The sequence below is a fragment of the Pleurodeles waltl genome, chromosome 2_2 (assembly GCF_031143425.1).
Source record: "Pleurodeles waltl isolate 20211129_DDA chromosome 2_2, aPleWal1.hap1.20221129, whole genome shotgun sequence".
Lineage (NCBI taxonomy): Eukaryota > Metazoa > Chordata > Amphibia > Caudata > Salamandridae > Pleurodeles > Pleurodeles waltl.
The window spans coordinates 893,897,898-893,920,395 of NC_090439.1; the positions used below are offsets into that span (position 1 = coordinate 893,897,898).

Genomic DNA, 22,498 nt, shown 5'->3' on the forward strand with positions numbered 1-22,498 from the left:
TGTCAAAAAGGTGTTCAGAATACATAATCATCCAATTCTTGACCACTGCAGATGAATGGCCATGTTTCCCTGTTGCAATAGTGATTCTGTGGAAATGTGTAATGGAGGTACACGGATCCTAAAACACTAACAATGCAACAGTAAAAGAATATGCAGTGCACAGAGGTGAGTGGGTGTGTTGTGAGTTTGGGGGTGGTGAAGTGAAGATGTGAGGAAGTGCATTCAGGAGAGAGTGAAAAGAGGGGGATGGAGAGGAAGGAGATGAGGTGTAAAATATGTAGATGGGAGGAGGTGTGGAGAGAAAAATGCCCTATATGTCTAACATGGTGAACATAACAGGAGTGAGAGACACTCTGAATATCACTGACCCTCCACAGGCCTCAGTAATGTTAAATTCACAGTCACACAATTTAAGAATTGAACATTTTCAATGTTGGGTATTTACAACAAAAACATTTTTGTTACTCATTTATCTTCAACAGATAACAACCATTGACAAAGCCAGTAGTCCTGGCTGCTTTTAGGTGTGTGTCAGTTTTGTATGTATCTGGATGCAACAATAGGAAGCTCAGAGATGAATCAAAATGCTGGTTGGGTGGCACACTAAGGGAATCACATAAATGTAGAATACATGTTTAACAGTGCCCTTAATTGCATAGGACACATCCCTTTTATTCCTCCCTCCCCCCAACAACACACACACACACTGTTTCATCTCACTTAAAGCACTGGTCATACATTAAAACTATCAATTAGTATTTAAAAACGAGAGAGACTGAGCATATGACATAAAAGCAGGGTCGTAGCTTGGTCAGTAAGATATGAGCATCAGGGTATCTCTCAATAAAACAGGCATATAATGTTAATATACATTATATGACAAGCAGGACACATGAGAGGGGCTTGAAGGGGCATTGAAAGGAAGATAAATGCAGATTGGTAGGGGACTGAGGGAATATACTATATTTAGTAAACTAACCAACATGTTTAAGACTTTCAAAACTGTGTGTGTGCGTTTTTATCTGTGTGCATGTCAAAAGTCCTATTGAAATCAGACAGACACATCACCATACCCGACTGAAAGCACCTGTACCCAGACATTTAGCAGAAAATACACTTGTTGGGCGGAGTGTAACAGCCCAAACACCACTCTGAAACTACGTCCCTGCATAAAACGACTTGATAACAGAGAAATGTGGGTTTGGCCAACCACCGGCACAGTCGAAATGGTGATTGTGAATATTCACCCAAGAAAGGAGTAATGAGAAGGCAGGGAGTGAGATGGGTAGATGGAGAAATGGATGAAATACTGAGAAAGGCAGGTGGGGTGAAAGGAGGGAAGACAGCGAAGTGCGTAAAGGTAAAGAGGGTGAGGGGAGGAGGCAGGGAGGGCTGCGGGGGGAGCAGGGAGGGGACAACAAACAGCAGCTGAGAGATTTTCCTCCAGCCTATGAGGCGGAGCCGGCTGCTTCAGTGCTGGAGTCTCCCTCAGTGGCAGCCCCTGACGGCGCTGTGTCCGGGGAGTGGAACCGCGGATTTCGTGCATGTTGCACGGCGCCGCAGCCTCGGCACCCGGCGGGCCGCGGTGAGCAGGCCCTGCAGCCGGCGGCGCCCGGGGCACCGGGATGGGCTGCGGAGGGAGCCGAGCCGATGCCATCGAGCCCCGTTATTACGAGAGCTGGACCCGCGAGACCGAGTCCACCTGGCTGACCAGCACGGACACCGAGATACCCGCGGGAGGCCCGAAGGAGGACAGCAGCACCCCGGAGGCCAGCCCTCGGGACAAGAAGCAGACCGCGCTCTGCCCAGGTGAGCATGCACCTCTCTATTGCGCGATGTCCAGCGATAGCGGCGTCCGAGGGATGCGCCACCGCGGGAAGCAGAGCCGGTCCCAGGTGCCCGGAGCTCGGTATGTGAGCGCGTTGGAGAAGGGGGCTCAGAGGCAGGGGATGGGCTGCGGACTGAGACAGTCTGGGCAGTACAGCGTTATACTGCAACAATGGCTACAACATCCGCTATATCAAAGAGCATTTACGGAGCACTGCACCTCGCAACACACGCCGTGCTTCACATCAGATGCTACACATCACACAGATCTTATACCCCGCGTCATATAGAACATTTCATACAGCGCAAGCTGTATGTTACATATCATCACACACACCGCATATCACACACACTATACCCCACTTTATATGCTACACATCAGGCCGCACTTTATATCCCACCGATACTACAGCCCACACCATGTACTTACACATCACATATAGAACGGTACACAACACACCATCAACCACATATCTCACTTGTCACACAATAGGCCATACTTTAGTGTACATACCACCTTAATTTTCACACAGAACACATCGTAGACAACACATCGTATACCATAGACAACCCTAGCATACACACCACATGCAAACCCTACTACACAAAGTAGCACACGTCCAACTTCATACTGCACCTCACACCATAACACGCATCATACCAGGCAACATACTTCACATTGGAACACACTCGATGCCAAACACTGTAAATCTTTACACGCACATGACATTGAGATGCATCTCTCCTCCAACCAACTCTGCCACAACCATGCGACCTATACCGAAAGGCACCCGAGTCTCCGCCGGCGCGTGCACCTGTTGTGTACAGGTTGGCGTGGCTGAGAAAGCGCCTCACACAGGTCCGCACTTAGCTCTTCCTCGGCTTCCCTGCCAGAAGCCGGAAGTGCGGCTGCAGGGCAATGACAGGCAGCCGGGGTCCTCACACTGAGCCTCTGCACTGGGGCGCAGAGCGGCGGCTCTCAGCTGTCGAGGCCGCGAGGCCCGCAGCATCAGGACCACCTCGGAGTTAGGAAAGCTCCTCTGGGGATGAGCGCCACTGCTCTAACTGCAATGACCAGCACCGTATACACATTTACACCTCGCTTTACGTCGGCGTTTATTCAGATAGGATTCTCTTTATAGATCTTATTTTGACTGGGAATCCTTCGCACTAGTCTATAACTACTTAGTCTAATCACACTGTTTGGTCAAAGGGAGAAACTGAGATCAAACTGTAGCTTTTGATATTTGAGTGCGGGACTATAAGGCTCACTTCCTGCCCCTCACTGTTAATATATTGGCTGCTAACACATTGCCCGCAGATTGCGTACTTTCTTTTGCTGACTTTTTGGATTTGGTGAGAAGCGCACACCTAGCGGTGCATGGCTGGCGCCCTTGTCTCACCCATGCCCTCTGAGGCCTCCCAGAGCAGCGAGCACTGCCATCATCACCAGATCCTGTCGAATTAATTCCAGACTCCAGAGGCATAGCTACCACTGGTGCAGTGGCACCGGGACCGAGAGTCCTAAGGGGCCTATTGAACCATGTCAATCTCTGTATTTTACCAGCGCCACGGCAGTGAAAGGGGCAGTTTTCCTTGCCAGCACCAGGGCCCGTGGCATCCTTGCTGCGTTACTGATTTCTGCCCTCTGCTAAGAACTCGGAGCGCCTCTGTAGGAATCCCGCGGCCCCTCAAGGAGAAGTAACACATATTCTGCGCACGCTGCTGGGAGTCATTCTGTGGGAAAAGAGATGGGCGACTAGCCACAGCTCACGCAGAAGCCCGCCGGTTCTGTAAAGCAGGCTGGCGGTGTGTCAGTGCTGCCCTTTGTCTGCACGTGATACGCACTGCTCGCGAGAGGCCGGCCCGTGGGCGCGCTGCAGCGTGCCATGCAGAATGTCTACAGCGCTGACCCCACGTACGCAGCGTAAACTGGGCAGCTGGGGTCTCCAGGGCCCCTGTGACTGGGGAGGTCGGGACCTCCATGGCGTGAGAGTGCAAGAGGTGCCTGCAGAGAGCTCCCACAAGTGAAGGATGCCCCCTCGCCACCCTCTGCAGAACATACATTGCCCTCTCGCCATCCTCTGCAGAACATCCATATGCAGCATTCACACTCACAATGTGCAATACCAAAGCGTATAAGTGTGTGGACGCACGTGCAATTAAAAACGAGCATTGGCAATGCCAATGGGTCTCTCATATGAAATATCTATTGGGTTTGTCAATGTTTTTTAACTGTGTTGCACGGCAGGGTGGAAACTGTGCAACACAGCTGAAAGTAAAACAAAACACAATGAAGGCAGCATGAAGCAGACAACACTTTGCCACGTCATAGAGCTTTTTTTTTTTTTCTTTCAGTCATGTTGCAGAGTGGCCACGCTGCTATGCAACACGGTTAAAAAACATTGACAAAGCCAATAGATCTTATATAGGTGAGACCCTTTGCTTATTTACCTTTGCACTAATTCTCCCAGTCTTTGAGGTGACTTTATGAGAGCAAAACGCACTACACAACGCCCAGCACCATATGAACATGTCCACACACTGCAGGTAGCACCGAATCTCAGCAATGCCAACAAAACTGGGTTGTTCGAAATCTACAACTGAGGGTAACATGGCATTACTAATGAGGGAGGCATGGTGCTACCAAACCAGGCCATTGCTAGTACTCAAACTGTAAAAACATCGATATGAAGTCAAATTAAATGGGTCGAAAGAAGGGATAAAAGAAGAATTATGAAATGATAATACAAGCACATTTTGCAGAAATATTGTTGAAAGAATGTAATAATGAGCTCCGCCTTTTTTGATGCATGTGGGTAGATTCATAAGGATGGACTGTCCAGCAAAATATGCCTCTATTTGATCTGAAAATTGACTTGTGTGCTTTCCTGCCTGAGTCCGTGAACATTTGAAGCTTTTCTGAGCGTGTCAAACGTATATATATATATTACACAAGTGGGGGTAAAGAGGGATGTAGTTTATACCACAACTATTTCAGCATTTCAGCAATTTCCCACCAAGTTACTGTGTGGGTGGCTTTGCCTTGATTCCAGAGCACCAATGAAACCATCTCCTAGAGTTTCAATGCAGGACCGAGTGGCTGAGAATGGTGCTGTGACCAGGTTGCAAAGGACAGTGGTGATGTGTGGGGACTCCACATTATGAGATCTTCCAGAACTAAATAGTTTGTGAACATAATTACGCTCTGTAGACAATGTGCATGGAGAAAGTATGATCTAGTTGCATGATTAGTTAATGTGTAAACAGGTGGCCAGCGTTTTCATCCTGTCATCCCCACTTACACAAATTGTGTGATCCTCTGCCAATGATTTACATCTGATGATCTGATATTGCTCCATTGTGAAGTGTGCAATGCCCAAATCACCTTGCACTGAAAGCCTTGCAGGGGTCCTTTTCTCATACACCTACAACAACTGAGGTGTAAAAGCAACAATCATCATTTGGGAACATTTAACATACAGGAGACAACTTGAGCGTGTCCTGTGCCACCGATTTGCAATCTGCTAAAAATTGTGATCGTTAGATGCAGGTTAAACCAGAGGGCTCAATCTTTTCTATGGTGTACATAGCCCACCACCCCATATTTATTAGTCTCATCCTGTGATTTATAATGGAAAAAGCAATTACAACTACCATTACGAGAATGCAGCTAGGTTGATGACTTTGTAACCTGCACACCTTGGTTGTAGGCACTTGATAAATAAAACGCCTCACCCTGCTCTGATCCTTTTATCTTCGTGGACCTCAAATTGAAAAAGTTGTCATAAAAGTCATACAAACTTATTAACACTAAGACTATAAACAATAACATCTGCATGCAAAGCAAATATGCCAAACGGCTAACGCTGTGCTGTGCAAACACCCACCAACTTAAAAACAAATGTTGAATTTATATATACCTCGAATGGGGCAGGCACCATCCACCATACTCCAAGAAATTGTTTGTGCAGTTTTGCAGCCTATGGTAGGTACGTCTGAGCACTAGAAGTATGCAGGCTCGCCCCTTTCCTCCTCACAATTCCCTGCTCCTGTCATGCTCACTGAGTGTGGGCTGGCAACAAAGTTCAGGTACCGCCTAAGTTGCCATAAATTGCAATCGGCTTCAGTGAGCAAGAGTACTTGATGTAATCAAGTGATAGGGAAGCCCCAACCACATAACCATTGAGACTGGCCCATTGTGTGTGCTGGGACACCAAGAAAGACAAGCATTTGCAATGCAACGGTTCTCGCGTTTGCTCGTGTTAGAGCTGATAGCGTTGTAAACTCCTAACCCGACTTTTCACCTATCGGCAAAAGTGCATTTATGTACGTAACCAGAAAAAGTGCAATTAACTGTGTAAAGCGCTCAACTTCTGCCAAGCGAAATCGCGCTAGGAAAATAGAGAAAAAGTAGTCCACGAGCTGGACAGAAAACAGCGAGCCTCGCATGTTTTCTGTACTTGGTCGATGCGCTCGAGGAGGGCTAGCCACCGGAAAAGGCATGACGTATGCATGCCTTCGACTAATGAAAGCAAGCAGATTTTAATAGGCAAGCTCACGAACCAATGAAAAACACTGACGTGACGTCGACAGGGCTCCGAGCCCTTTTCTAATACCTAAAGCGTCTCGCTAGCGATACACATGCGTGAGCGCATGCGACGCAGGCTCAACCCTAAAAAACAAGAAACACTGATCAATGTAAAAAAAAAAAAAACCTTCATTGACTGTGTCATAGAACTTTCTATTTTTTTTGTTTTTGTTTTATAAAGCTGTGTTCCTCAGCAGCTTGTGCTGCTGTGCAATAGGGTAAACAAAAGTGGTAGGCAGTATGGATTAATAGATAAAATGAGGGAGGGAATGCAGACGAGGAGTGAACAGGAGGAGGTGCTTAGAAGAAATAGTACCTCAATGACGTTGGGAGCAGAGAACGGGCACCTATCAAGATTGATCAATATGTGCTTGGTCCCTGCTCCACAGAGACAAACGGACGTGATGTATGGCTTGCACTGGTCACTTAGGAAACACCATAGAAGAACAAAACAAAAGCCAGCATATAGTAAGCAATAGGCAGGCTGCAAGCCCTTTACTGAACACAATAGTGTTTCGCAAGCAAACACTACACTAACGGATGCACTTGCAGGCTCGACACTAAAAAATGACAAACAAAACAAACAACCATTTTATTGTATTTTGGAAATACCTTATAGAGTGATTGAAAAAAAAATATTACAAAACAAGCCTGCTGCAGTGAATTTTTTTTTTGTAAAGCATCTATGTGATAAATACTTGAAGGTCGGTTGATTTGGTGTACGTTAAGAGATGTACAATTGTCTCTCATGTGTTGCAATAGAAGCACTCCATAGGAGGCCGAGTGATACATCAAATCACTGGCAGCTCTCGCAGCCAGCCACTCCAGCATGTGCTCCACCTGTACAAGGCATGGCACATCATAGTGGTGTTCCAGGCGTGCCATCCAAATCACATCAAATTCTAGGCTAAAACTGGGATAGAGGGGCGCCAGTACATAGTTTTTCCTTTCTCACCGTCTGTTCAGATAAGTCCAGCTGCTGCTTGCATCCTAACATCTTTAGTAACATGTTGGTTTTCTGAGGAGTGTTGATGTTTGTCCATTAGCACTGAGATACTCACATATGCACTTGGAAGGTTATCTCTGCCCTTTTGCCTACTGGGCTATTTAATCTATGACTGCCTACAAGAAAAAAGGCAGAAAGTTAGAAAGTGAATTGTATTTTGCATTTCACAAGTCTCCCCATTGGCACTAAGGAATACAATATCATGCATTACGTTGCATTGTGGAGCTTGTAGTTTTGGTTTTAACACTTGCGTTAAGAACTCAAAACCCAAACATGCAAAGTGCTATTGTCCTAAGTGCCAGAACTAGTAAAATGTGTCATACGTGCCATGCAGACGCTTGCCAGCTAGGTTTTAACATTTTATAAAGGCACATACGTAGTCCACATCAATAACTGCTTGTTTCACACTTAAAACCCAAAGTAAACTCTTCACATCTGTTTTGCAAGGGCTCACTCTTTCTTTCACACAATGCATGAAATAAGTATTGGCAATTGAAATTGCTTGCCTTTTAGTAGTGGAAAATTTTATACCTGGTTTCACGGCACAGAAAGGTACAATATAGACAGTAGCAGTGCAACCTTCCCTAACATAAAGAATAACTAACAGACTGGTGATAGAAGCTGAAGGAACATCACACAATTCTCTCACACATAGAGACCGGTACAATACAGGTACCTACAACAATAAAAGGGAATGAGAGGAGTAAAAGAAAAATAAAAGACTTGAAAGAGATAGCCGAACAACTCATGAAATTACCATACAACATTCATGTCCACTTATATAAAGATGGCACGTCCCCTACCTAGAGTGGTAGGGTTTGACCATGGATTCCACATCTAGCATTGCAAAGCATCCATCAGTACTACTGTTCACTGGTTGTCCAGTCCCCTAGTAACGGGTTCCCTAGTTTTGGTAAGTTATGACCCTTATAACAACTTTTATGTTCTTCCTGTGTTAAACTCTCAGACATATATTAAGATTGTATGTGGGTGAGGTACATTTTTTTATTGGGGTCTCCCTGAAAGAGTGTTTTGCTTTCCTTCTCTTATCTTATGACCGAGCTTACAAAACTTCTCTGGAATGCACTTCTTAGTTTAAAGAAGACATTTATTGTTATTATTACTTCACCATGAGGTTCCTGAAAGACGAGATTAGTAGGTTGGAAGCACACGTTTAAAAGTAGTCGCAGCAATGAAAGCAAAATATATCAAAGTACTTCTCAGTTGCAATGTACACAGCAAATACATGTGATTATATTATAGTATAACTTCAAAGCAAAGCATAAAAGTCAAAATTGCATCACCGTAGGGCCTATCACTCTGCTTCATCTTTCTAATGCCTGTAAGTTGATGACTCCGGTTCAACTGCGAGTAAGAGATTTTCCACCCAAACAGGAGACAGGCAACTGACGTCTGTTCCTGCCTGAAGTCAAGATCTTTCTCCCACTGTTGCCCAGGGCCACCGTTAAAAGTAAACTCAGTGTGGGAACCGAATAAACCTGGAGAGTTGCCAAGTCTTCAAACTTCACTTGTTCCCAGACTGGATTGAGAGGTAAACACAAAATCTACGCTGTCTTATCAGCTAGGGTTTGGTGTGAAAAACACAGCTTGGTCTATCATGTGGAAAAACACAGCTTGGAAAAACACAGCTCATCTGCAATGTCTAACTCCACGTTAAAGCCAATAGGCAGCTAACCTAAATACCAAATGTAATGTCTAATGCCTTGTTAAAGCCAATAGGCAGCTAAACTGAATACAGAATGTAATGGCTAATGCCATGTTAAAGCCAATAGGCAGCTAAACTGAATAATGTGCTACTGGTGAACATTGAGCAACTAATATGCGCAGTGGTGAAACACAAAGTCATTGGTCAAACACAATTAATAGCATAACACTCCACCCTATGACCAATGAATTTTTGTTTACATACCTCTTATTTCAAACAAAAACAAAAAATAAAAAAATCAATAAAAAAAACATTATAAGCAAATCAGATTTGAATGATAAAAGCAATCACTGTAAAGCAATGGAAGTAGATTAACATATTGATCTCATAACCTTTCAAATCAGATGCATCTACAATGAAAAGACTGAAACTTATATACTCTGATTGGGATAATAACTGATTGAACAGTGTCTCTAAAACAGCAAGTTGATGTAGCATGAGTTCTACTCATGTAAAGGTACACGGTCCACCTGAAAGGTTTGCTGGAATGTAAGCGACAGTCAGTGTTCCACACGAAAAAACACAGACAGTTAACTGGTAAGGTTGCTTAGTTCCAGTGGAAGAATGCAATCAAACAAGTTGACAAACTTTATATTGATCCCATGTAGAACTTGAACTGAAGGCGCCAGTTGCGCAAAATGGATCCATGGGGTTTGTACTTTAATCACTCAGGTTCAGGTTGGGGGTTCGGTCCCTCCCCCGACCCCACATGCACACACCCGAAGGGAGACCACACAGCACACTCATGGTCAGTGGCGAGACATTGTAGGATCTTCAAAAGAAAAAAGTATGACTTTTCTTGCAAATAACATTTGTCATCTGAAATGTGCCCTCCTTCTTCCTTTCCTTGTTTTATAATCAGCAGGATGTTTTTGGGGCCCTTTGTTATAATTTCTGCATGTTCTGGAGGGTCACCTGGGGCTTCAACCCACACCTTATCACTGAGGTTTTTATCTGCTGCACCACAGCTTCCCTTTCCTTGCACTGTCAGAAGGGCTGGGGCAGACTCATTCGTTACCAAACCTCCATTCACTGCACTTATGACAAGTTGGGCAATTCTGTCTCCAATCTGTATGAATAAATCAGATTCTCTTCTAGTTATCAGCATCATTTTGATTTCTCCTTGGTAATCTGCAGCAATCACTCCCCCTAAAACCTAATCAATTTGCCATATCTGTCCTGGTAACTTTCCTCTCCCCAACTGCTCTGTGACTGTTTGTGGGACAGATCTCTGTTGTGTGTGCTGACAAATAGGACAGTGCAAAATCACAATTTGTATCAAATCTAGGGGAATGTGCATCTCTCTAATCTCTGCCCACCTGTAAGTGGCTTTTTCTCCCAGATGTCCACATTTCTGGTGCACCCACTTAGCCATCCCCACTAAGTCAGAATTCTGGGTGGACACTTCTGTCTCTGAATTTTTCTCATTAACATCTGCAAGGGAATTGAACCAGTTATGTACAAGCCATGTGGAAAACCAAACGGCTAAACCATTGGCAGTGAACCAAGAATCAGTGTAAAAATGACACGTCTCAAGCAGCTCTTGCTTTAAAGTCTGACACACATTGTACAAATCTGCATATTGGTTTCTTTTTCCTTCTCCTGTGGTAGAGAAAAACTTTTCAGTAACTGGATTGCATAACACTGCTTTCCCTTGTCTGTTACTACTCATGCATCTCAATGCATATTGGTTTCTTTTTCCTTCTCCTGTGGTAGACAAAAACTTTTCAGTAACTGGATTGCATAACACTGCTTTCCCTTGTCTGTTACTACTCATGCATCTCAATGAATCCTTAGCCAAACAAACATGCTTTTTATCCTCAGGGGACACGAATTCAAATGGTGCACTCAATTTCAGTGGTGACTCTTTTACCTGTGGTACTCCCTGCACCCTCTCCTCATCCTGAAAAGGGGCTGGTGACACCTGTTCATGTAGGGCTGCAGTGACTCTAGCCCTGTCTTGCATGTACCAGATCCAGTGTATGATACCAGCCTCCTGTGCCTGTCCTAAACTGTGAGATTCAGGTGAACTCATCTCCCACTGCATGCTTGATATTTCAGGTTTCAGAATTACATTATAATTTAATGTTATTTGCTCAGTATTCACTAGAGCCCAATAACAAGTCAAAAGCTTAATCCAAAGTTCCAGGGGCACTCTTGTCCTCCCCTGTTCCTGATTTACATGTAAATCAGTGTTTCCCTCTTGCACTGCGCACAAATCTAAAGTCTGAATGATTTAATTTGCCAAATCAAAAGCGCGCAGCTGCTCATGTTTTTTCCTAGTTACTTTGTACCAAAGTGTTAAGATTTCCCTCAGATGAGGGCTATACTGTTTCCAAAAATCAAACAAGCTCATGAAACTCAGTGTCTCTTGCTTAGTGCAAACAGTAAGAAACTCTAAAATCTTTTGTTTTACTTGTGACAACATCTGTCTATTTTCGGGATTCCACTGAATTCCCAGAAACTGCACACTTTGTGACAGCACTGCTGCCTTGTCTGAATTAATTTTAAACATCGTACTTTGCAAAAGCGGTCTGAAAATCACATTCTTAACTTTGTTCTCAGTGTAATCTGTTAAGGAATGCACTTCAACTGCCAAAAACCGTGGGCTGCTCTGCACATCTACGCTCTTCTCAAGAGGCTCAGACTGTCCAACCCCTTTTTTAACCTTCTCATTACTGGAATGGGAAAAGCCAGATTCTACTACAATAGTTTTATAGATTTCAGCATTATCTTGCAATAATGTGTTCTGGCTAATTTGCTTACATAAATTCTTATTTTCATGTTCTAACTGCCTACATCTCTCCTGTATTTTTCTGTAAGCAGACAAAAGTATCCAAACCCTTCTGTCAAGAACAAAAGGAACATCATTTCTTTCAAAAGGCACATTTTCTAAATATGCTTTATCAAAGCACTCATCCCAAGACTCACAAAGTCCTGATAAACAAGAAAACATGTTTCTCACAGCACCATAAGGCAGTTTAACTTCACATGCATTTTCAAACATGGTCTTCTGTGCTTCTTTAATTCTCTAAACAACAAAAACAATTACACTTTTAAATAGTGCACTTCCAATCTCTAACTCCGACTCCCAGACTGCCGATTAACGCCAAAATGTTTTTTCCTTCTCTTATCTTATGACCGAGCTTACAAAACTTCTCTGGAATGCACTTCTTAGTTTAAAGAAGACATTTATTGTTATTATTACTTTACCATGAGGTTCCTGAAAGACGAGATTAGTAGGTTGGAAGCATACGTTTAAAAGTAGTCGCAGCAATGAAAGCAAAATATATCAAAGTACTTCTCAGTTGCAATGTACACAGCAAATACATGTGATTATATTATAGCATAACTTCAAAGCAAAGCATAAAAGTCAAAATTACATCACCGTAGGGGCCTATCACTCCGCTTCATCTTTCTAATGCCTGCAAGTTGATGACTCCGGTTCAACTGCGAGAAAGAGATTTTCCACCCAAACGGGAGACAGGCAACTGATGTCCGTTCCTGATGTCAAGATCTTTCTCCCGCTGTTGACCAGGGCCACCGTTAAAAGCAAACTCAGTGTGGGAACCGAATAAACCAGGACGGTGGCCAAGTCTCCAAACTTCACTCGTTCTCAGACTAGATTGAGAGGTAAACACCAAATCTACGCTCTCTTATCAGCTAGGGTTTGGTGTGAAAAACACAGCTTGGTCTATCATGTGGAATAACACAGCTTGGAAAAACACAGCTCATCTGCAATGTCTCAACTGCAATGTCTAACTCCACGTTAAAGCCAATAGGCAGCTAACCTAAATACCAAATGTAATGTCTAATGCCATGTTAAAGCCAATAGGCAGCTAAACTGAATACAGAATGTAATGGCTAATGCCATGTTAAATCCAATAGGCAGCTAAACTGAATAATGTGCTACTGGTGAACATTGAGCAACTAATATGCGCAGTGGTGAAACACAAAGTAATTGGTCAAACACAATTAATAGCATAACAAAGAGCTACACTGGCTCCACATACACAAATGAACATAATTCAAATTCCTCACCCACACTTTCAAGGCACTACATAACACTTGCACAGCACACTTCAACAATTGCATCTGCTGTCACAAACATTCCAGACACATCCACACATCCAGACTCTTTCCTGCACACATTCTATGCATTTGGAAAACCAGATCTGGAGGCGAGCTTTCTCCTACATTGCTCCTAAAGCATTGAATGAACTGCATCTACCCATAAGACTCTCCTCCTCAATTCCTGAATTCCGCATGAAGTTGAAGACCTGTTTTTTTCAGTCTCACTACACCATATGTTTGGCAAGGCTCACACCTGCTCAGCACCAGGATTTGATCCCGGGTGACAGTGTGCTCTACAAATCTGGATTACATAACATAACCTACCACAAGGTTAAAAACAGGAAGTTGAATAACTGACCCTACTTCTCTTTTCCATTGACCAGTTTCAACAATTGCATATTGCTTCAATGGGTCAAGCACCTCCTCAGGACTATAGATTTCTCAAATTCGATTTTCAAATCATCCCCTAGTTCATAGAGCATGTTTTGTAAGTTCATTCTATATATCTATTGCTTTTTCATAAGACAGGGCAGCAGCAGTACAAACACTCTTTTGTAATAGACCATGTACACCATGGTCAAAACATTGCAAACTTCCCTCTTTCAGAGAACATGTGCAGATATAGTGGCAGTGATGCAAGCTTTCTTCATCACAGGATAGTTAAAAATTGGGCAGAAGCATTGCTAACTTTCCTTCCTCTCAGGAATGGTGTAGCTTGGCAGTAGCAAAGCAAGTTTTTTTTCTTGCAGATGACAGCAAGTGCAATCTATCATTCCTTGCAGAACAGATCCAGCAGTGCGGACTAGTACAAGTTTTCATTACTCACAGAACATGTATAGTTAAAACATGCATGTCATGTAAGTTACAGACAGACGTCTGCAGGTAGTTAACTCACAGAGATGAATATGTAGGTGGCTGAGTGAGTGAATATGCAAGAACTAACTATTCACTTATATGATATTCCACATGAGCATCTTGATGATCCTGCTGTTGTTTATTGGAAACTTGCAGTTTGTTCTTATTCTTTGGTTTTCCATGTATTGAGAAGTAGCCATTACCTAGTAGGTTATTGTTATTTGGAGCAGTCCAACCACCCGTAAATAACTATGCTTCAGACAAGCACACAGGTGCCAACTCTCAAAATGGTTGGGATGCACACACACCAAACGCTATGCAATGCCAGCCTCAGTGTTGCACCTGTTCAAAAAGTTGAGGTTCAGCACTGCACCAAATAGGAAAGAAGTGTGAGAATTATTCTCTTATGGGAGGAGTCAAACCCAGTCAATGTATCATTGCTTTGCTTAGAGAATTGGTAACAATGTGTCTTTAGACAACTTAGGTGTGAAGCTAGACCTAATTAGCACAACTAACATCCAGAAGAACGTTTATTGCCCACAGCCTGGAAGAGGGTGAAGTAAATGTGGCTGTATGTGGGAGTTGTTGAGAAGGGGGGTGGCAGTGCATTTAACGAGGGCCCAGGGCTTCACGCCAAACTTTTTGACAGTTCTATGTGTAATAAAGGTCAGCTCTTTTTCCTGTTACATAGAGCTTGTGTGCAGTGATGATGGCCCCCGGCTTCTCACTGGCAGCTCTGAGACTCTTGCGTCGCTGGACAGGCTGTTTGTTTGAAGTGCTCTGCCCTTGTTCTGGGCTGGAATGCCAGAAAGAGGCTCCAAGCACATGCCAGTTGATGCTTGATGAATGTTTCCAGGGTTGCACCTTAATTTTTAGTTCTGTGTTAGCCAAGACCTTTTGATTTCTTTAAAAAATGTATGTATAATATACTTATTTAAAATGACTTTCGTCCAGCTGTCTTCATCCAGTGGTCTGTTGGTGTGTCATTCACATTTTGCTTCCGCCCATAACAACATACAGTATGGGGTACAGGGTCAGCCTACTTCAGCCACTGGATATCTTCACTTTGAGTGATAGCATGTTGCTGTTTCACAAAGAGCACATCCACACACAAGATAATTCTCTTTAGTGCAGTGTTTTTATTTTTAATTTATTACATTGGTGTAGCCTTTGTGTTTAGAGTCAGTTGAGATAGCAGGGTACTTTCTACTAGCTTTCCATATTGATCACAGGGTACATTCCAGCTTTATCAGATCCTGTCTTCTGCAATCGTGTTGTAAATTCCTTTTTGAGTGGCCTTTTTATCATTTCACTGCTGCTATTTCACAGTATACTAAATTGTGTCCATTTGAAACTTATGAAGTTGTCTTTTATATTTTTTAATATGTGTGCAATAATGTGCATTTCAAAGCATTTTAACTGTACTCTTCTATGTCATGCTGACGTGTACTTTAATTGAGGAATAGTTATATTTGTAAGCCAATTTAGGCTGTATGTCATGCTTGCACGGCTTGTTTTCAGTGTCGTGCTTATGTAGACATTTGACTTTTATATTACTAATTTTAGATCTGCTGTTTATTCCATTTTTCTGTTCTATCTATCTATCTATCTATCTATCTATCTATCTATCTATCTATCTATCTATCTATCTATCTATCTATCTATCTACCTGAGTGTTTATCTATCCATCTGTCTGTCTATCTTCCTGTCTTTCTGCAAACAATGCATTAGCAAAGAAATTGGCAGTCAATAGCAGATCAGTTGGCTTTCTATGGTCTGGTGTTAACCAAGACCTTTTCATATTACTTAAATTATGTGTGCAATATAGTTAGCTATAGCACTTTTCAGACATACATTATCCATTAGTCTGATTTTGTGCCATTCACATTTTTCTTCCATCCACTCTAGCATGTATCATAGGGCAGTGAGTCAGTCCATTTCAGCCATTCGCTGACTTCAGTGTGAGTTACAGTATGCTGCTCTTTCACAAGGAGTAAATCCACACATGAAGGAGTTCTCTTCGGTGCCAGGGAATACTATAAAACCTTCAACCATTTTTTTAAATTGATGAGCACCCACTAGCTTACCAAACAAAAAAGTTTTACTAATACCACAACAGAAAAAACAAGAATTGCCAAAGCCAAAAGGCTGTCGGCCAGTGCCAGACCTCTTGGCTTTGCCAATGCTTTTTTAATTTGGTGGTTGGTTCTTATACTTTGTAACTTCCTCTGAAATGGTTTAATCAGGTTATTGGTTTGAATCCCTTGTAACTACTCCTGAAATTATGCTTTCTGTGTTTGTGATGCTGCCGAATACGTCATTCCCTGTATATTGTGTTTGTTTACTCCTTAGTACCTTGGGGCATTGCAGGTCCTGGAAGAACGGTCTATGGGTTGGTGGGCCATCCGATGTTTAGCATGAAATCAATGTATTATTATGATATACAATGCAGGTTTTCAAGAAGACTCCTGAAGCTGTAAATTCTGAAAGCGTTGCAAAGTCTTTATGTTGGGATATTTAAATTAGTGAATCAAGAATCAGGGAAAACGTGGAGCTGCCTCATTTTTAGGTCAAGCCTAGGCAGTGTGCGTGCATGCACTGTCTCTCGACATGCTGTAATCTACTTCTGTGGGCTTTCACCATGCCCATCACACACTCATCACTTTCATTCATTCCTTGGCCTTTCTTTCAAAATTCCTTTGATTTGTTGGGTAAATGCTTGGGGTTGTCCCGCCTTGTGGCTGTTTTGTTACCTCCCTGGAGACTGACCCTGTTACATGGATGATTGCATGATCGGCCACATACCTTAGTGTAGGTGCACTACTTTTTTCTTTTGCCTCTTGGCTTCGCGCTCATAGCAGTATGTTGTTTCTTCCTCTGGCATCTCGCTGTTTCCTTGCAGTGTCTGCACCCGACAAAGGCTGCAAGCTGGAGGGGGATTCTAATTTATTTATTTATATAGCACAAACTCAATGGAAGATTGGAGTGCTTTGAATGAGCACCGGTTAAATTTGCACTCCCATTCCTAAATTCTTCCCAAGTTTAGCATTTGAAAAATATATAAACTGGCCACTTTTAAATGGAAATAACACAAGGAAAACCTCAACTCGGCTCTCCTGGCACAGAGGAAGAGCCCATACTACAATATTCACTGCACTCGAGAAACCTGCTGCATAATGCTTTGCAGGGCATTCCTTTTACAACACATTTTGCCCATAACTCAGCCTCTGGTAGCTCTAGGACAATGGAACCACCACCAAAATCTTCAGCACGGCATGCTCTTTTTTTCCAGCTCATCTTCCGGGTCGCTACACTAGGTTGGGGTGCCCAAAATCATAACCTCTCCCACCATTCAATGTCTTTGTAAGGTCTCTCATGGCTAGGGCTATTGCTTTACAGCTGGGAGTAGTTTGTGTTCCAAGGGCCTTGTTGTAATAATATTCTAGCAAGCATGCTAGGCCTGAAAATGTGTAATGCACTATGCCCTCTAGGGGCTGAATATATGGTTACACTGCAAAGCCCTCTGCCTTTCTCTTTTCATGTAGTTATGCACCCTAGGGGCTGACAATCTGGTTACATGACCATATTTCTTCCAGATGCTAATTTTATTGTGGTGCTCTCTAGGGGATATTCTGACCATTACAGTCTAATGCCAAGTGCATGAAGGAATGCACAAACACAGTTTATTTTAGATAAAGGTTTAATGTGCTGCATGGCTAAATACTTATAAGGTCACAAAGGCAAGAGCTATTGGCTATGCCAATGCTTGTTTCTTTTTTGGGCATTATTTGACAAACAGCTGTTTGGTTAGGAGCAGCACAATACCAACTATCTACAAGGCCCTGTATTGACGTTTAGAGTCTGGTAAGTGTCTAAAGAGCACACCCTGTCAGCGCAGACACACCTTTTTGGGAGTAGGCCAGAGTTTGCAGGAGTAGGCCAGAGTCCTCCCCACAGGGATAGGGGTCTCTGCGGAGTCAGAGACTAGAGGAGTCAGTTCAGTGAACGGCAGGGCTTTTTGAATGCCATGATAATGGCGGAGAGGGGACTGGTGCTTACCACGGCTTCCCGTTCCTGCAGGAAAACAAGCGCATGAGAGCAGAGCTGCAGCCAGTCCTGGAAACAGAGACTCCACAGCCACAGGGTCAAAGAGATGGTTCATGAAATACTGCCGCTTTTATCTGGAATTCAGTTTTCTCGCCCTTACTCTGTTTGAAATTCCAGTTGGCCACTTACAAATGCCTTGTACTGGTAGGTTTGCAGCATGTGATTTAACATTTTGCAGTTGGAACCAACTTAAATGTTCTTTGTTGCAGTTCGGTAAATATTGAAAAAAAAGATATGCCAGCAAGTTTTTAAAGTACAAACTATTTGTAACTGAAAAATAGGAACGTTCACTTTTCATTTCTTATGTTACAAAAGTAACTTTTTGTGCAGTAGCTAGGTGGTTGTCAACAAACAGTTTGTTACTGACATTATCTTTGTTTCTACAACCTATCTTTAACCAAGCTATATCCCAATATGTTTGTCTTCACCCCCAACTTGTCCATAGTCTCATACCTGTATTTTTTCACTTCACCTGAGTAAGATTCCATTCTGCCTCTTTGGCTAGTACCTGCATGCCCATTATTCTTCACAGCTTCCTGGAACAGGGCCAAACTTAGGATTGGTGGTGTCCAGTGCTACAATATTTGTTGGCCCCGCTTACCCTGCAATGACCTATTTCTTCACAGATTCCTTCACTACCACCCTCCACTAGTGTCACTCACCTCTCCCTATCCCCTCTCTCACATGTATTTATTTTATAGCACTACGCATCCCAATGTCGAGCGTCAGACCGCTTTACATCACAAACTTACAGAGACGTTGAGTCATGCAAGTGTGTAAATCAATGTATAGGAATATTATGAAAGACAATGAGGACTGTAAGGTGTCGGAGTTACATTTCATCCACAATGGTTGGGATATACGCTAAGACTGGTTGGTGTGGCGAAATGAAGTGGCAGATTTACTGAGTTTTCAAGCAGTGTAGTAGCCAAAGTTACTGGGCTGCCTTGCGTGAAAAGGAGAGTGCACAACAACAAAATACCTATGACGATATGGTGCTTTTGCTCTCTCCTCTACTGCTGGTGTACCTTAGGGTGCCTTGTGTCAATGTACCCACCCTTCCACCATAGTGCAAGGGTGTGCGTGTGATGTCAAGCATATGTTTTATACCAGAAGGGTACCCTTCCAGCACAAATTTCTAATTTACAAAGTTTACCACCACCACTTTGTTTGTGTGCTGTAAGGTGCAACGCATCTGCAAAATTGTAAAGATTTGGAGAAAATAAATATTTTCTCCAACTTTGTGCCTGCCTCGAAGGAGGTGTAATTTTTTGATGCAAATCCTTTTCTACCAAAGTTAGTAGAGCGAGATTAGCAACAAAATGCATGGGTTAGTGCATTGGAACATCCATGCATCACCTATGATACATCTCTACATCTCCTTGAAGCAAAGTAAAACATAGTGCCACTTTAGTTTACTTTAGGGCGTCTTTCCAATGCAATTCAAGATTTGCACTGGAAAGTAAACCCCAAAGCAACACTTTTCACCAGGTGTACGTCACTTTTGTGATGCAAACTAGAAACAAAGTGTTAGCAAATCCTCCCCATAAACTCAGAATTTGAAACGAAACGCAATGATTGGGGGTGTCATACAAATACAGTTAAATTGCTGCCTGATGTAACCCTTCTTAAAATAAAGAAAACTGAGGATAAAACAATAATGTTCTAAACTTATGCTTACAATTTGCACGCAGCGCTTTGACACCAGTTCATATGATTGTAACTTTTAAACTCTAATTAACAAAAGTACCTCTGCAACAAAAGTTGGAACCTATTGAGTTATCTAAATAAAAAACAAACATTTGATCTGCATGTTACGCTTTGTGCTTCACGGGTGGAACATTAATTATGTTACTTTATCAAAAGGAGTTAAAACTGTGACTAGTCAGATCACAGATTTCTTCAACAAGTGCATTAACCATAATAGATTTGATAAAAGACGAGCTCTCCAAAAAACTATACCCTATAACAACTCGCCTATCAGCTATTGAGGAGAAACTTGACGTTCTCATCAAACTTAATCAGCCAAACACCTCTTCCTCATTAGATTTACAATATTCGCAACAACATTTTCCCCCATGCCCTCCAGTCAACAGTGCTAGTAACCCTCCTCTATCACCAAGTACGGCCCACATCTCTCAATCACTTTGCCCTGATTCTTCGCATCAACCAGTGAAGGCTTCTACTGCTAGACTGGCCAACCCCCCTAAAACTTGGCACCTAAAGACAGACTCCCTCCTCCCAAGGCGGACTGATGAAATTGCTTCTTCCATGAACATGGGCACAAAACTGCTCAAGGTCCATACAAACTCTCCAGCAGACCGGATGTATAGGGATCTAGGAACCAATATGAGAACTTTACACCTACCACCGGAAGCTTGCCCTTATGTGCTTGTTATTACGAATGTTCCTAAGCTTAAGCCTAATATTCCCGAATCATTTACAGGACTGAAAAATAAGGTCATCCACTGGCTTCATAGATACGCTAGATTTGCTTTTCACATGATACCCTCAATATTAATGGTGAGGAGGGTGGGTTGGGTGGGTCCACTCAAAAACCCCGGTACAGGGGATTGTATTGTTATTAACTTCGATGCGCCTTCCCTTGTCCAACAGCTCTCCTTGAATGTGTGTCATTCTAACCCTCTAGGGGGAGTAACCTCACTTTGCAGGCTCCAGGCTTTCTACCCTCACAAAGCTGTACCAGCTATTAAGGGGGTAACAATGTCACCCAGAGGTCCCACTAGGGCACAGATGCAGCCTGATTCTCAGCCGAGATCCAGCCCTTTCTCGCTCTCGCTTTCTGAAAATGATTGACTAAAAGCCAGCACTAAGTACAGTTCATCTCAGCCTCAAGGTCCAAATAATTGGGATAAAGAGTACCCTATAGTTAGAAATAATAAAACTCACGCAATAGGGCAAGATAATCCCGAGGTTGAACAATCCCCCACTGCAGACACCAGAGACCTTACGCCAATTCCTACACTTGCCCAGCCAGATCCTTCTAAGATGGAAACTAGCATCTGGCTTTCCTCCTGTGCTGAGTTCTGAAATCTGTATTGGGGGTGCAAATAAGGAGCGCAAGGTGATTGAGACTAACTTAGCCATAGATTTAGTAGACCTTAGTAAATTTGGATATCCACCACTATTTCAGACACTCGAACTGCTCACGTCATCCCCCGATCTAGACGGGGCAAGAAATACTTTGGGAAATATTGTAGTGGGAAATCCAAATACGGCTGGTATAGACACAACTGAAAAGGGTATAAAACTTCCCCACGGTATTCCATTTGCAAGAGAGAACCCTGCGGTTGAAGCTCCCCAAGACATAATAGATGGCCTAGATACCATCCTTAGTTGGAATATTGCAGGGTTGGAGAATAAAATGAACAACTCTGAATGGGGCAAATTCATAGACAAACATAAAATATGCCTTTTCCAAGAAACATGGGCACTGGAGCCCAAATACAGAATTGGCTATAAAAGTTACTGGGTCCCAGCAACTAAGGTGAATTCAGGGAGACCCTCAGGTGGGCTGCTTATATGGCTCAGTTGTTCCTTCAAATGTCGGATTGAAACAATTGACTTGGGCTGCCCCGATTTAATGGGGTTATCAATACCATCCCTTAGCGAGAAACCACTTCTAATAATTAATATTTATAACAGGAGCCTGGGTAGCAAATATGAGTCCGACACATTGACTATTTTGGACAGCTTTCTTTCTTGTAAATCACCTTCCCACTTTATTCTTATTGCTGGAGATTTTAATGTCACTTTTGAACCCTACTCGCTGGCCCAGGAATTATATAAAGATGAAGACGCCTACTGGGGTATCCCTCAACTGGTATCTAGCAAAAGACCAAAAACAAATAGATTAACACATCAGGTTGTGGATATTACACTGGCACATGGCTTGCGGGCTTGCAATGGTCGTTCCCGCTCGGATCCCAATCTTCACCCTACATTCAGGCGTGGGACACAGAAGAGCCAGATAGACTATATTTTGCTTGATATCCGCCTGTGGGGCTATATGGTTGACATGAACATTGTAGAACATGAGGAAAGTGATCACGAACCATTGATTTTATTTCTTAGGAACCTATTACCCCTACTTGAAGTCTCTTGTTCCAAGACCCACGAACAACTGCTTGCATTGACCAACAATAGACGAAATGTTAGATGGGAATCCCTGAGCACCGACACAGCCACCTTGGCATCTGTGTTCAGGCAGCTGGCTGATCATATGGATCGCATATCTCAGCCTTTAGAAGATAGTGGTGTGCTTATAGCAGCCCACACACCATTTTTTAAT

The 22,498-nt window shown here is 43.0% G+C and overlaps 1 protein-coding gene across 1 annotated transcript in view; it reads left to right on the forward strand.

Annotated features, from left to right (window-relative positions):
• Window positions 1-1,197: 1,197 nt before the first annotated feature.
• The window catches only part of BAALC (BAALC binder of MAP3K1 and KLF4), a 254,139-nt gene continuing 232,838 nt past the window's right edge, over window positions 1,198-22,498 (forward strand). The window contains exon 1 of the mRNA XM_069220592.1: window positions 1,198-1,809. Within this exon, the coding sequence (XP_069076693.1) occupies window positions 1,626-1,809 (184 nt within the window). The 5' untranslated portion in view covers window positions 1,198-1,625. The remainder of the gene's footprint in view (window positions 1,810-22,498) is intronic.